Genomic DNA, 15,351 nt, shown 5'->3' with positions numbered 1-15,351 from the left:
TCATTTATCCTATCAACTTTCAGGCAATATAGTGGAGGTGTCAGTGTTGGACTGGGATAGACTAATAGTCAAATTCCATACTTGTGAGATGGCTTCAACTGTGATCATGAGTATGTCATGTTACATGTGACCCCAAGACACCCTTCTGTATCGGTAACATCCTCCTTACTGTCCTATTTTAAAACTGTCATGTTGATAAATTGTTATGGCCTCTATACCTTAATTAGTTTGTAAAATTTTGGATTACTTACTACTTTGGTTAGACATTTGTCATGCAACTGTTATACCTATTATGTTACTCCAGTCATTTGGTTTGTCTCCAGCACCGTCTTATTTTCAATTTTTTATAGTTATCTTTCTGCCCCAATTAATCTGATCATTTACTAGGAATATGGGTCATCCCTTCACTTGTTTTCAGCTGTTGACACTTTACTCACACCGTCTGACACTCTTGATCACTTGCAGAGACCTATTATTCAGCCTGTCAACACTCCACTCACAGCACTTGTATGATCTTTTGATCTCTCTGTCCACTGATCTCTCTGCGAATAAATTCTATGTCTATGTGTTTCTCTCTCACTTCACCTGGCAAACAGGCCATGCTTCAAAAGCTTGTGATTACAAATAAACCTGTTGGATCAGAATTGTCAGTCTTACATCTATGGTCAGCAAAGTTTTGGATAGAAGTCTGAGGGATAGGATTTATGACTATTTGGAAAAGCATAGCATGATTAAAGGCAGTCAGCATGGCTTTATGAGGGGCAGATCATGCCTCACAGATCTTATTGAGTTCTTTGAGGAGGTGACAAGATAGGTCGATAAAGGTCAAGCAGTAGATGTGGTGTATATGGACTTCAACAAGGCATATGATAAGGTTCCCCATGGTAGGCTCATTCATAAAGTCAGGAGGTATGGGATACTGGGAGATTTGGCTATCTGGATTCGGAATTGATTGGCTGACAGAAGGCAGAGAGTGGTTGTAGATGGAAAGTATTCTGCCTGGAGGTCAGTGTTGAGTGGGGTCCCGCAGGGGTCTGCTCTTGAGGCTCTGCTCTTTGTAGTTTTTATAAATGACTTGGATGAGGAGGTTGAGGGGTGGGTTAGTACATTTGCAAATGACACAAAGGTTGGCAGTGCCATTGATAGAATCCAGGGCTATTGCAGGCTGTAGCGCGACATAGACAGAATGGGCTAAGAAATGGCAGATGGAGTGCAATCTGGAAAAATGCGAAGTGATGTATTTTGGAAGATCAAACTCAAATGCTGAATATAGGATTAAAGACAGGATTCCTGGCAATGTATAGGAACAGAGGGATCTTGGTGTTCAACTACATATATCCCTCAAAGTGGATAGGGTTATTAAGAAAGCATATGATGTTTTGGCTTTAATTAACGGGGAATCTAGTTTAATAGCCTCGAGGTTTTGCTACAGCTCTACAAGTCCCTAGTGAGTCCACACTTGGAATATTGTGTCCAGTTCTGGTCACCCTACTATAGGAAAGATACAGAGGCTTTGAAGAAGGTGCAAAGAAGGTTTACCAGGATGCTGCCTGGACTGGAGGGCTTGTCTTATGAAGAGAGGTTGACTAAGCTTGGACTTTTCTCTCTGGACAGAAGGAGGAAGACAGGTGACCTGATCGAGGTATATAAGGTAATGAGAGGCATGGATAGAGTCAATAGCCAGAGATGTTTCCCCAGGGCAAGATTGACTGGCTCGAAGGGTCATAGTTTTAAGATATTAGGAGAATGGTATAGAGGGGACGCCAGAGGAAGGTTCTTTACACAGACACTTAGTCATACATGGAATGCATTGCCAGCAGTGGTGATGGAATAGAGTAATTCAGGACATTTAAGCGACTGCTGGACATGCACATGGATAGCAGTGAATTGAGGGATGTGTAGTTTAAGCTATTTTATTTTACATTAGGATTAATCCTCGGCACAACATCGTGGGCCAAAGGCTGTGCTGTACTTTTCTGTGTTCTAACCTAGTGTCATCTGATTTCTGACCTTTTCAGGAAATGTGCAAGGTCTGCTGTTAACCTACTTTTTTTAAAAAAATGTCATTTATAGTGCACTATCTTTCCAGTTCAAACTTTTCAAGACAGGATTTATTGGGCAAAATCTTACATGGATCTGAATGATGTGATCTAAGCAACAAATGTGGCAGATCTACCTCAATATCTGGAGAAACTACAGCATCTTTCAACTAAGTTCCAGATGTCAAGGCAAGATTCTCACTAGGTAGTGGCAAGTTACTTACTAAGGGAGACCATTGCATGTTAGTGGCCATATTAGCCATACATCTCACTCCTTTAAAATGCAGCTTTCTATCCTATGCCACTAGCAAACCATATGCTGAGATTTCCCAACATGGAAACTAGAGCAGGTACCTGGTAACTTCAACCAACAGCTTGCTCCAAGGGACCTCCATGTTGGACCTTGGACACCACATCACAGGGCACACTCTGTGAGCACCAGCCACACACATTCCACATCCAGAAAGATAGGTCTCCAACAAGTGCCAAATTCTCAAAACCCCAATGGCACAAACTTAATCCACTTGTGGTATGCACCTGCACTTCAATGTTACACCTCTGGGCACAATGGCAACTATCATTGCAATACTGCAGCAAGGACCCTTTGCACTTAGGCACATGTGGTGGTGGTGGTGGTAGTGGTGGTGGGGGGGGGGGGGGTGGGGGGGGGTGTTGAAACTCACTGAGATCCTTGTAAAGAAAGGAGGAGAACTTCTCCAAGGTAAGCATCCTTGGAAAATTTCTTCCTTTTTGCTTGCTGTCTACTGTTCACTCACTTCAACTCTTTCTGGATGCTCAGAGAATCCATGCCTGTCATATCATGTCTTTTTGTACTTTGCCACTCAGCCAGAGATGCCAGACTTAAAGTACATAGAGAATGGATGGTTAAAAAGGCATTTGGCAGGCTTGCCTTCATTACTCAGTCATAGAGTCATAGAGATGGACAGCACGGAAGCACTTGGCCAATATCCCTCCAAATCCTTCCTATTCATATACCCGTCCAGACGCCTTTTAAATGTTGTAATTGTACCAGCCTCCACCACTTCCTCTGGCAGCTCATTCCATACATGTACCACCCTCTGCGTGAAAACGTTGCCCCTTATGTCCCTTTTAAATTTTTCCGCTCTCACCCTAAACCTGTGTCCTCTAGTTCTGAACCTCCCCACCCAAGGGAAACAACTTGTGTATTTACCCTATCCTTGCCCCTCATGATTTTATAAACTTCTATAAGGTCCTCTCAGCCTCCGACACTCAAGGGAAAATAGCCCCAGCCTATCCAACCTCCCCCTATAGCTCAAATCCTCCAACCCTGGCAATATCCTTGTAAATCTTCACTGAATCCTTTCAAGTTTCACAACATCCTTCCGAGATAGGAAGGAGAGCAGAACTGCACACAATATTCTAAAAGTGGCCTAACCAATGTCCTGTACAGCCACGCATGACTCCCAACTTCTGTGTTCAATACTCTGACCAATAAAGGAAAGCACTCCAAACGCTTTCTTCACTATCCTATCGAACTGCAAGTCTATTTTCAAGGAACTATGAACGTGCACTCCTTTGTTCAGCATTGCTCCTCAGGACCTGACCATTAGGTGTATAAGTCCTAATCTGATTTGCCTTTCCAAAATACTGCACTTCACACTTATCTAAATTAAACTCCATCTGCCACTCCTCGACCCATTGGCCCATCTGATCAAGATCCCGTTGTACTCTGAGATAGCCTTCTTTACTGTCCACTATGCCTCCAATTTTGGTGTCCTCTGCAAACATATTAACTATATCTCATATGTTCACATCCAAATCATTTATATAAATGATAAAAAGTAGTGGATGCAGCACTGATCCCTGTGGCACGTCATTGGGCACAGGCCTCCAGTCTGAAAAGCAACCTTCCACCACCACCCTCTGTCTTCTACCTTGGAGCCAGCTCTGTATCCAAATGGCTAGCTCTCCCTTGTATTCCATGAGATCTAACCTTGCTAATCAGTCTATCATGAGTAACCTGTCAAATGCCTTACTGAAATCCATATGGATTTCAATCCTCTTTGTAACTTCTTCAATAAACTCAATCAAGTTTGTGAGACATGATTTCCCACACACAAAGCCATGTTGATGATCTCTAATCAGTCCTTGCCTTATCAAATGCATTGTAAATCCTGTTCCTCAGGATTTCCTGCAACAACTTGCCCATCACCAAGGTCCCCTGAGTTGGGATGTTATGTTAAGATTATACAGGACATTGATGAGGCCTCTTCTTGAATATTGTGTCCAGTTCATGTTGCCCAGTTATAAGTTGGATATTATTAAGCTGGAGAGGGTTCAGAAGACATTTACCAGGATGTTGCCAGATATGGAAGGTTTGAGTGATAAAGAAAGGCTGGATATGCTGGGACATTTTATATTGGAATGTAGGAAGTTGAGAGGTGACCTGATAAAGTTTTATAAAATAATGAGAGCTAGAGTTGATGATAGTTGTCTTTTTCTTGCATGGGTGATTTCAAGACTAGGGAACACATTTTTTAAGGTGAGAGGAGTGAGATTTAAAAAGGACATGAGACTTTGTTTTACACTGATGGTGGTGTGGAATGAACGTTCTGTGTGGAAGTGGTTCATGCAGGCACAATTACAATGTTTGAAAGACATTTGGGTAGATACATAAATAGGAAAGGTTTGGAAGGATATGGACCAGGAGCAAACAGATGGGCTTAATTTAATTGGGCTTATGTTCAGCATGGACTGATTTGACCAAAGGGTCTGTTTCTGTGCTACAAGATTCTAAGACTCTCACTGCTGTATTGCCATGCCATTAAAGCAGTTACAAAGCCAGGAAGCTTGGCATGGTTGTCAGCAGTCCTCAGACAAGTCATGGGGAAGACTAAAAAAAAGAGAAATTGCTGGAAAAGCTCAGCAAGTCTGGCAGCATCTGTCGAGAGAAATCAGAGTTACTGTTTTGGGTCCAATGACAGTACCCCAGAACTAATGGTAGCAAGGAAAAAGTTTTTTTTTCTGCTGATGATGAAGCTGGGGGTGTGTAAAGAATAAATGACAGGTGGGGATAAAGCCCAAAGAGAGAGAAGAACAGTTGACAGACAAAGGAGTAGATAATGAATAGGCTAGGAAAATGAATAGCTATTAATGGGGACTGTTCGTGGCTAACAATGGGTTGTGTGTAATAGCAGACCATGTGATAGCAAGGCCCGGTGTGTGGGGAGTTGATGTAAGGACACATGTGATGATGCTGTCACTTTAAAAAGGTTATTTTAGCCTTGGCTATTGAAGAGAAGTCATAAAGGCAGAGGTGCTCAGGAATCTAGAGATTTTGATATTGGAAGGGAGTGGCCGGTTTTCCCAGTACTGTTTTTTTTCTAGTTTGTATTAGCTGGAGAAATCAGAAGATGTAAGAGTCCAGGAAAGTTGCAAGCTTCAGTAAAGAGCTCCTCTGACTCTCTTCTGAAATCGCTCTTTGGATGTTATTCCCTGCTGCCTGTAAGAATCTGTTTTTGAATTTACCTTTTTGCCAGGGAGTATGTTGTTGGGGTATTGCTGCATTGGAATAGGTAACTAGTAATAGTTGCTGTATTGGGTTGGTTAAGTTTTTCAGTCGTTAATTTATTCTAAATTCCACTTTCTTTTGTTTGTGTTTCAACTGTACTGTTAAATAAATTGTTTTGGTTAAAGCAGAGTGGTTTGACCAGCTGTAGCACACCTGGAATATTCACTTCATAACTGCCTTTAAAATAAGAAAATGTTAGGGTCTAGGCTACCTTCTTAAAATATTGGGGGGGGAGGGGGGGGAGTGCTGGGTTGTTGCATAACACATGAGAGAAGCTCAAGTCCTAAAGTTGTTAAACTCGATATTGAATCCATTGGCTTTAGAGTTCCCAAGTAGAAAATAAAGTGCCGTTCTTTCAGATCAATCTGAGTTTCACTGGAGCACTGCATTAAGCCCAAGACAGGGATATTGACCAGAGAACAAGGTGGTATGTGGAAGTGGCAGGCAACTGGAAGCTCAGGATCCTTTTTTGCAGGCAGAAGGGAAGTAACCTTTAGTCAGTATGCCCCAGCACAGTACATCAAGGGCAGCCTCCCAAACCAGTCCAGGAAACTGGACACATCAGTCAGCCTACTCAGGGCATTCAGAGTCAGAATGTGCTCCTTATAAGGGCTGAGATACCAAATATCAGGCAAGCCACCACCTCTGTGAACTCATTCTGTCTTATTGTGGGCTATTTTCTTCTGGAATGAGAAAGACAGAGATATTAAGGGAGATGAAAATGGGTGACACAGCTGTTAGTGCTAGTGCAGATGGGGAGATGTCTCAAGTAAGTCAGGAGGCAATGCAGAGGCCACACAATGCCTGTGGTGTCAGGGACTGAGTGGCTGAGAGCAAGTGAGGGAATTTGTTGCAAGCAATAGTGAGTGGGAGAGCATGAACCTTGGTTGACAGAAAGTACAGAGTCAGAGGGAGTGTGAGGAATCAGATAGAAAATATGCTGGCTAAGCACAGAAGTTCATTGATGGGGCACTGTCTTCCATTATTAATCATGTCCTGGGTAAATGTCAGAACCAAGCAAAGCAGCTTCAGACCAACAGTGCTTCTCCAGGTGCACAAGACCTTTTAGAGTCATAGAGTCATAGAGATGTACAGCATGGAAACAGACCCTACCGTCCAACACGTCCATGCTGACCAGATATCCCAACCCAATCTAGTCCCACCTGCCAGCACCAGGCCCATATCCCTCCAAACCCTTCCTATTCATATACCCATCCAAATGTCTCTTTAATGTTGCTCATTCCATTCACGTACCACCCTCTACGTGAAAACGTTGCCCCTTAGGTCTCTTTTTATCTTTCCCCTCTCACCCTAAAACTATGCCCTCTAATTCAGGACTCCCCGACCCCAGGGAAACAAATTTGCCTATTTATCCTATCCATGCCCCTCATAATTTTGTAAACCTCTATAAGGTCACCCCTCAGACTCTTGACGCTCCAGGGAAAACAGCCCCAGCCTGTTCAGCCTCTCCCTGTAGCTCAGATCCTCCAACGCTGGCAACATCCTTGTAAATCTTTTCTGAACCCTTTCAAGTTTCACAACATCTTTCCGATATGAAGGAGACCAGAATTGCATGCACCAGGAATGCTGGATAGTTCTGGGATATCCCTAGCAGTAGCAAGTTGTTTCTGGTATAGCAAGTGATAAAGTGAGGCTAGAATCAGGCAAAAGGGACATCATAGTGACAGGTAGGTAGTTAATCAGATGGGTTTCATAAGAAATGGTTAGAAATCTCATTTGGTTCTGTGGACAGAAATTCTCCAAAAGCCTCAACGTAACTGACACATCGCCAAAACAGTATAATATTCATTCATATAAAATGCATTAATGAATGCTACTCAGTGGATGTTTTTAAATTTGATTAATCTGAAACCATCAATTATTCAGCTAACATTATCTCGTGCTCATTAGCAACTGTGCAGAAAAGAAAACAAAATTATCAGCCTCAGGTATTGTTTGCAGATGATATCAATTTCTGTTTATAAAATATTTGTCAGTACATTCTTTTCTGTACAGTATCACTGATCAAGTACAAAATATAAACTTGCCCAGATGATTAACGTAAGCTCAGCAATGCTCTCCTCATTGTTACAAAGTCATAACAACAATTTAGAAAGATTTCACACTGTTTTGATATCAGTGAATACAAATTTACACTGGCATAGCTTATCAATCCATTAGTTTTACAGGAAACTTTATTAAATACAGCACTTGTACCATTACTACGCCATTACCTATTTGCAATAATGCATAAAACAGATTTGTTCCCACCCCACGCTTACTGTTTGTTATGAGCAATCGCTCTTACTTATCTTGGCTTTGGAAAGCTTAAATTGCAGCTATGCATGAAATTGAAATTCCAATCACAAATGCCAATCATACTCCTTCTAATAGACTCACTGATTGACATTTCAGCATTTTAAACTGACATATGTACAATATTCTCGTCAAAATATACCAAATAACACCAACACAGATGAACTTAATTACACCCATCAATGGCATTAACAGGACCAAACAAGTCACTGCAATACACTGCAATATTTGAACATTTGCTCTAATCCACTGTAGATTCCGCAGCAAATTTTAGAAAACAAGGAACAGATTGAAGGCAATTGCTTCCATCAGTGAGCAGCTTAATCCAACAAACTAAAATGCCTAAGGTGCAAAGACTGAGAAAATACATTATGAGAATTTACGGACTTACGACAGCTTCTTTCATCGATTTTGTCAGTGCAGTCATCGACATGGTCACACCTGTACTCACGTGGGATACATTCTCCATTGGTGCAAGTATACTGCTGACTAGTGCATGTTTTTGCAGCTACACAGTGAGGAGAAAGAAATGTTTATCAAAAGAAGAATTAACTTTACATGCTAAAGATTTAAACACTATTCAATATTGTTTGTATGTTCACATTTAGTAACAAGTAAAGCCCATACAACATAAAATATAGACAACAAGAACAGTTTATCCTGGACACTCTTCATGTCAGTTGTATACAGGAATTTACCACAAACTGACATCACAAAGCTAAATCAATTAAACTAAGTTTAAAATCACACAATCACCTGATGAAGGAGCAGCACTTTGAAAGCTAGTGCTTCCAAATAAACCTGCTGGACTATGACCTGGTGAGATGCTGCCTGGCCTGCTGTGCTTTGACCAGCAACACATTTGCAGCTGTGATCTCCAGCATCTGCAGACCTCATTTTTTACTCGAAGATTTTAACCTACTGCGAATCCTCTTGCAAGGATGCCTTCCTTGAAGAAGCTCTCTTCCTCCCTCTACAAGGATTTCAGTGAGTCCCTCTCTCACTGCATCACCTATCCCACCTCCATCGCCGCTCCCCCTAGTCCCTCCTCTCTACCTTTTATCTTAGCCTGCTTGGCTCTCTCTCTTATTCCTGATGAAGGGCTTATGCTCGAAACGTCGAATTCTCTATTCCTGAGATGCTGCCTGGCCTGCTGTGCTTTGACCAGCAACACATTTGCAGCTATGACCTGGTGTTGTGTGGTTTTTAACTTTGTCCACCCCAGTCCAATATCGGCACCTCCAAATCAATTAAACTAAATTTCCTGATATGCAGGCTGCATTTGAATCATTTGTCTTTTAACATGTACAATGATGCACTGGACACAGATTTTGTTTTCCCTAAGTGTTCAATTTCTCTTTTATAATTATCTATGCACTGGCCTAAAATATTTTCTATTTGCTTGTAAGTAAAATACGTTTTCACAGGAAGGATTGTACTTGCAGTCATAAAGGGAGATTTTAAGGTCACCCACTGAACAGAAACAGAGTGGCCAGAAATGATTAGATTACTTAGAGTGTGGAAATAGGCTCTTCGGCCAAACAAGTCCACACTGACCTTCCGAAGAGCAACCCACCCAGACCTATTCCCCTGCATTTACCCCTTCACCTAACACTAAGGTCAATTTAGCATGGCCAATGCACCTAACCTGCACATTTTTGGACTGTGGGAGGAAGCGGGAGCAAACTCCACACAGAAAAGGGGAAAATGTGAAAGCTCCACACAGACAATTACCTGAGGTGGAAATTGAACCCGGGTCTCTGGGCACTGTGATAACCATTGTACCACCATGCCACCCACAAATGCTGGAGATTGACTTAACCACCTTGTTCTTTCTGACACTGTGACCTTCATTCTTTTTTTCCCAGAGTCCCCAGGTAATCTCAAGCAGGTGCCCAGCTCAGTTACTATTTAGCTTAAGATTATATGTCATGAAAATATATGAGGATCTCAATTAATGTTCAACTAACCCTCTTATAAGACTGCCTCATTTGAAATTATCAGGTAAGTGTGAGATTTGATCCAGTTAATATGATCTAGGTAAACCTTTTAAACGTGACGGACACATTTAAATTAGATTCTCAGATGTAGGAAATGAAAAATAAGTTTAATAGAATTTTCAAACAAAACAAGAAACTGGAATAGGTTTTCAGTGAAGTAAAGTGGAAAGTACGATGGGAGTAACAGACAGTAGGTTTGCCGTATATGGTGATGAATCAGGTAAATAAAGTTGATTTACTTCTTAAATTTTGCTGAAGTTTCACATCAATGCAGCACTAGATTTCTGACATTAAAGTACATCAGTGACAAGATTACAACATTACTACTGGCACAATCCATAACAAGATAATTAGAATGCCTTCACACTTGTTCAAGCATTGACACTTGCACTGAAATGGATTTCTGACCAATATTTCTGTCCACTAGACTTGATACAATCACAAAGACTAAGGCTCTAATATTTGCCTTTACAGGATGTTTCTGTAGAGTGAAAATGCTGGTAAGGTAGGAATCCAAAGTATTACCACCACCTAGCACCTCCTCCATATTCCATCCTGACACCTTGCATTTCTCACTTTGGTGGGGAAAGGATTGAGAGAAGGCATGCATGCACAGTTCCCAGAGATAGCTAGCCATTTAAATTTTTAACTGCTCCGTTTACACCATATTTTGGAGTGTCTGGTGTCTAAAACCTGGAGTATGGAGATTAGAGTAAGTGAGGACAGGTCATCCTGAATGCATTTCTTTTGAATAGTCAGTGTACCCCTTGGGAGAGCTCAGCACCTCTGTGGATATGGTTCTAATACACCTTGGGAGTAGGGACAGGAGATGGAAAGAGTATCAGCTATCCTTTTAAACTGTTGAATATGAAAGTGCCAACACTGGCACCTCCAACTATGGAGAAGACTGTTTATAACAAATGCATAAAATCCTTCAAACTGCCCAACTTGTGAAGGTCAACAAGTGTCAAGAGTGTGGTCTACAATATGAAACTTTAAGTAATAGAACTATAGCTTTTCTCCTATGTACATGAGCACTTGTGGATACTCCGGGTGGCAAGGCAGGTGAAGGTAGAAGACTGATGATTGGAAATAGGCACTCAGTTGTCATTGGAGATAAAGGGGCATGGGAGAACATGTAAGGTTATCATGATGGGTACAGGACGATAGGTTGCATGTATTCACATGGTTAGGGCATTGGGGGTGTGTGAGATGAACGACTGCGAAGGATGAGGGCTTGAGAAATTATTTATGTTTCTCCCCTATTGGAGAAGTAAGGTTTGGATATGGTTTGTGGGAGCATGACAGACCTTACAGGAGGTAAAACAACCCTTGGTAGATATAAGGCACTCTTTGGGATTCTGAAAAGGCATACTTGTGCTCAAGAAGTGCCTAAGTCCATTGGAATTGCAAAAAAGAGAACTGTCCAATGACACATTTAAAAAGAAAAGCAATAAATATTTCAGAGTGCCTTTTCACATAAGCAAAATTTCCATTGCAAACTTAGTTAGTTCCCAAATTAGTGAATTTTTATTCATGTACAGGATGTAGACATTGTTGACAGAGTCAACATTTACTGACATTCCCTAATTGCCCCTAATATTTGCTTTCCTAAGGGATTAGTTAAAGAAATTTCAAAGTATTAGATTTTTTTGCATGAATGTGCACTTTTTCAAAAGTGATACCATAAACATACTGACGAATAAAGAGGCATCTTGGCATAATAAAGTTAAGCCCATCTTAGATATTAGATGAGCTAACATGGAGATTAAGAGACACAGTGATTCAACTGAGTTGGCATAGCAGCTATATCAGCCTTGGAAATGATTGGATACATATAGAGCACGGGCAATGAAGAAGTTAACATGGCATGGAATTTAACAAGGGCCATGTGGATGAATGAATGAGCATAGACTAGCACAGGTGTGGAGAGGTCATGTAGGATGGTACAGCAGCACAGGTAGTTATAGGTTAGCATGAATAGTGCATGAAGATAGTGAGCAAGTGAGAACAGGGAGAATGTTTTATTTTTTATCTTTATCTTTTAAATTTGGAATAGCATACTAGAGTTCTCAGCTACGATATCTGCCCAGCCAACTTTGGGAACCAATAAACTGATTTACTTTATCTAGGTTGCCCAATCTAATTTGAAAACCAACCCACTCCTCTGGACAAAATAGTATGTATGAGTGGCCATTTTAAAGGTTGGGGTCACAAAACCAGAATTTCCTGCACCTCTGTGCATATGATTGAAGAATAAAAATTGGGGCCCAACACTGTTAATGTATTCTTTTAAAATGTAATGTAAGTAGCTTATCATCTTTTTTGACCTTTGACAAATGATATTGAACTGATCAAACTAAATTATTGATAGCATTAATCTGAAAGTGATTCCTGCTATTGTTGATGTGACTTCATGCACAATTGATTCCAAGCACCAGATTTGTAGTTTAAACAAAAGACTTAATAATTTATTACCAATAAAGTAAATAACAAAGTAATTTAATGATTTATTTGATTTAAAATAATAACCAGTACAGTCCGTTCTGCTATAACATGGTAGCTCCATTCTCGTGCAATCCTATGTTGTAAGAAAATCACTTAATAGCAGCACCATTTAAACTAATAGAGCCAGAGCCAATACAATGTAAAAATTCAAACTTTAGAAACAGTATCCCCAATTCGTCACTTGTGTTATAGCAAATTCACATTAATGAAACTCATGGTATAACAGAATGACCAGTAGATTAGATTACTTACAGTGTGGAAACAGGCCCTTCGGCCCAACAAGTCCACACCGACCCGCCGAAGCGCAACCCACCCATACCCCTACCCCTACATATACCCCTTACCTAACACTATGGGCAATTTAGCATGGCCAATTCACCTGACCCGCACATCTTTGGACTGTGGGAGGAAACCGGAGCACCCGGAGGAAACCCACGCAGATACGGGGAGAACGTGCAAACTCCACACAGTCAGTCGCCTGAGGTGGGAATTGAACCCAGGTCCCTGGCGCTGTGAGGCAGCAGTGCTAACCACTGTGCCACCGTGCCGCCCAAAATTATCAGTTAGATGCAACTGTTGGACTGTATTGTCACAGAAATAGGTTTGTATAGCAATAATTCAAATTACAGGAATGAATATTTTTTTAAAAAGAAAATAACTAAGATCCAGATTACTTAAGCCATTTTCTTAATGCATTATTCCACAAACATGTGTGATGCTTACTTGGTTGATTATTTGAAAACATCTATCAGTGCCACCTTTTCCATTTATTCTGAGGTAGTTTCAACAGTACTTATAACTTAGTTTCTATTCTCTGAATTTCCAATAGCTGATAATGGGAGATAAGGTAGGGGGCTTGTAAATCTTCATGCTGTGGTATCAATAGTCAAGCTCCTTCTCTTAGAAATCCTCAGTTCAAAATAGTTCAAAAGCTCTGGATCCTCCCTCTGCTTGACCATCATGTTCCCTTCCAGACTTGCTGACACCAATTCCCAAGTATTGACTTAATTAATGTCAAACATTTGCTGTCTGATTAAATGCAAAACCTCTATGGAGCTCTTTGATTGCCAACCGACCTGCAATTAATTTGCAGGTCTGGACTCACAAAAAACAGTTTGTTCTCTTTTTAAACAAGCAGTTACTTACAGTGCAAAGGTCACCTCTTAGCTCAGGATTACAGTTCCAAACCAAAATTTATAAGTAGTAATAACTTAATTGTCAGGAGCTATTGCGCAAAGTGAATCATCTTAACTTATCAAATGCCTGAAATGACCAGTGGGTTACTGGAAAGAAATTATCAGTTAGATGCAACTGTTGGACTGTATTGTCACAGAAATAGGTTTGTATAGCAATAATTCAAATTACAGGAATAAATGGACTATCAATAACTTTATTGAAAGATTAATAAATATATGTAAATCCAATTTAAATGGAAAGCTACAGTTCAATTTCATAAAATCCCTGTGCTCAAATTCCTACTATAACTAACTTGTTACTTAACTTTGCTTCATAGACAAATATATCAGCATTAGACACAATTCCCAAACCTCTGCATCATGGTCTAAAATGTCAAACACTGAAGAAAGAAGGCAATATGGAACTATTTGGAAATTCTTGGCATTCATTTAACAGGCAGATCAGTGTACATTCTCAAGCTGTCATGATAAGGACTGATAATTAATTATGAACAAAATTTCAACAGTCCTTCAGGACTAAAATTGGAGATTTATTTTCTCTGCAGCTTTCTTGTAGTTTAAAATCCAAACAAAGCTTTTTTAATCTATATTTCCAAACAAAAATAATAAACCTAAACTATTCTACATCAATATCATTTGCATTTATACAAAGTTCAGGTGGGTGACTTAAATAACAAGTAGCAATAAATTCTCTTTGGAATTCATTATAAGTGTCTTTGAGCCAGTTTCAATATTTATGTGACACCTATATAAAATTTAATTAGCTAAATGGCCTGATACTGATCCAATCTTTCACTCACTTCAATAATGTATCCATGACTATGTTAAATATTTGGTGTTCTTGAAAGCAATGGGTACATTGTCTTGGAAATAATAGTAGAATTTGCACTAGGCATTCCTTGTGCAAGGCATCCTCAATCCTTGAATTTCAAGAATTACAAGGCTGATTATGGCAATACTGACATCCCAGAACAGGTATAACATTCATTTTATAAAACAGCATTGAAATCTATACATAGGAAAATAATCTCTGTCAGGCTGAGTTGAAAGTGGATCAAAGTAGATACTTTTAAAATAACTAAAAAGAAAAGGTGAATTCCAAATTTATATCGACAATATATTAAATAAAATCCTGGACTTACAACATAGATGACGCTCATCAGATCCATCATCACAGTCTTCTTCATCATCACAGACCCAACTTTGAGAAATACATTCCCCATCTCCCTCACACTGGAACTGTTCTGCTGTACAAGTAGGTGGAGCTGAAATCAAAATAAATATAGTATCAGTAAAGTAAAGATAAAAGGGAATTTTAAAATTGGTAATACAATACATACAGCTCTGGGTACTCTAATGTCTCAAGTTTATGGAACTAGAGTCTTTCAAAGTTTGTGAGAAGATTTGTAGCTCGGGTGCTCGTTGTTGTGGTTCTGTTCGCCGAGCTGGGAATTTGTGTTGCAGACGTTTTGTCCCCTGTCTAGGTGACATCCTCAGTGCTTGGGAGCCTCCTGTGAAGCGCTTCTGTGATCTTTCCTCCGGCATTTGTAGTGGTTTGAATCTGCCACTTCCGGTTGTCAGTTCCAGCTGTCTGCTGCAGTGGTCGGTATATTGGGTCCAGGTCGATGTGTTTGTTGATAGAATCTATGGATGAGTGCCATGCCTCTAGGAATTCCCTGGCTGTTCTCTGTTTGGCTTGTCCTATAATAGTCATAGTCAATCTGTGGACACTTCATCAA

At 40.3% G+C, this 15,351-nt stretch overlaps 1 protein-coding gene across 1 annotated transcript in view; it reads right to left on the bottom strand.

Moving 5' to 3' along the window:
- lrp2a (low density lipoprotein receptor-related protein 2a) overlaps window positions 1-15,351 on the bottom strand; it is a 290,923-nt gene that overhangs the window by 253,599 nt on the left and 21,973 nt on the right. Inside the window, exons 4-5 of the mRNA XM_060827752.1 lie at window positions 14,755-14,877; window positions 8,300-8,416 (exon numbers count right to left, since the gene is read on the bottom strand). Coding sequence (XP_060683735.1) covers window positions 8,300-8,416; window positions 14,755-14,877 — 240 coding nt within the window. The remainder of the gene's footprint in view (window positions 1-8,299; window positions 8,417-14,754; window positions 14,878-15,351) is intronic.

This window comes from Hemiscyllium ocellatum, chromosome 7, assembly GCF_020745735.1.
Source record: "Hemiscyllium ocellatum isolate sHemOce1 chromosome 7, sHemOce1.pat.X.cur, whole genome shotgun sequence".
NCBI classification, from domain to species: Eukaryota; Metazoa; Chordata; class Chondrichthyes; order Orectolobiformes; family Hemiscylliidae; genus Hemiscyllium; species Hemiscyllium ocellatum.
This window is presented reverse-complemented; position numbering and strand designations above follow the sequence as displayed.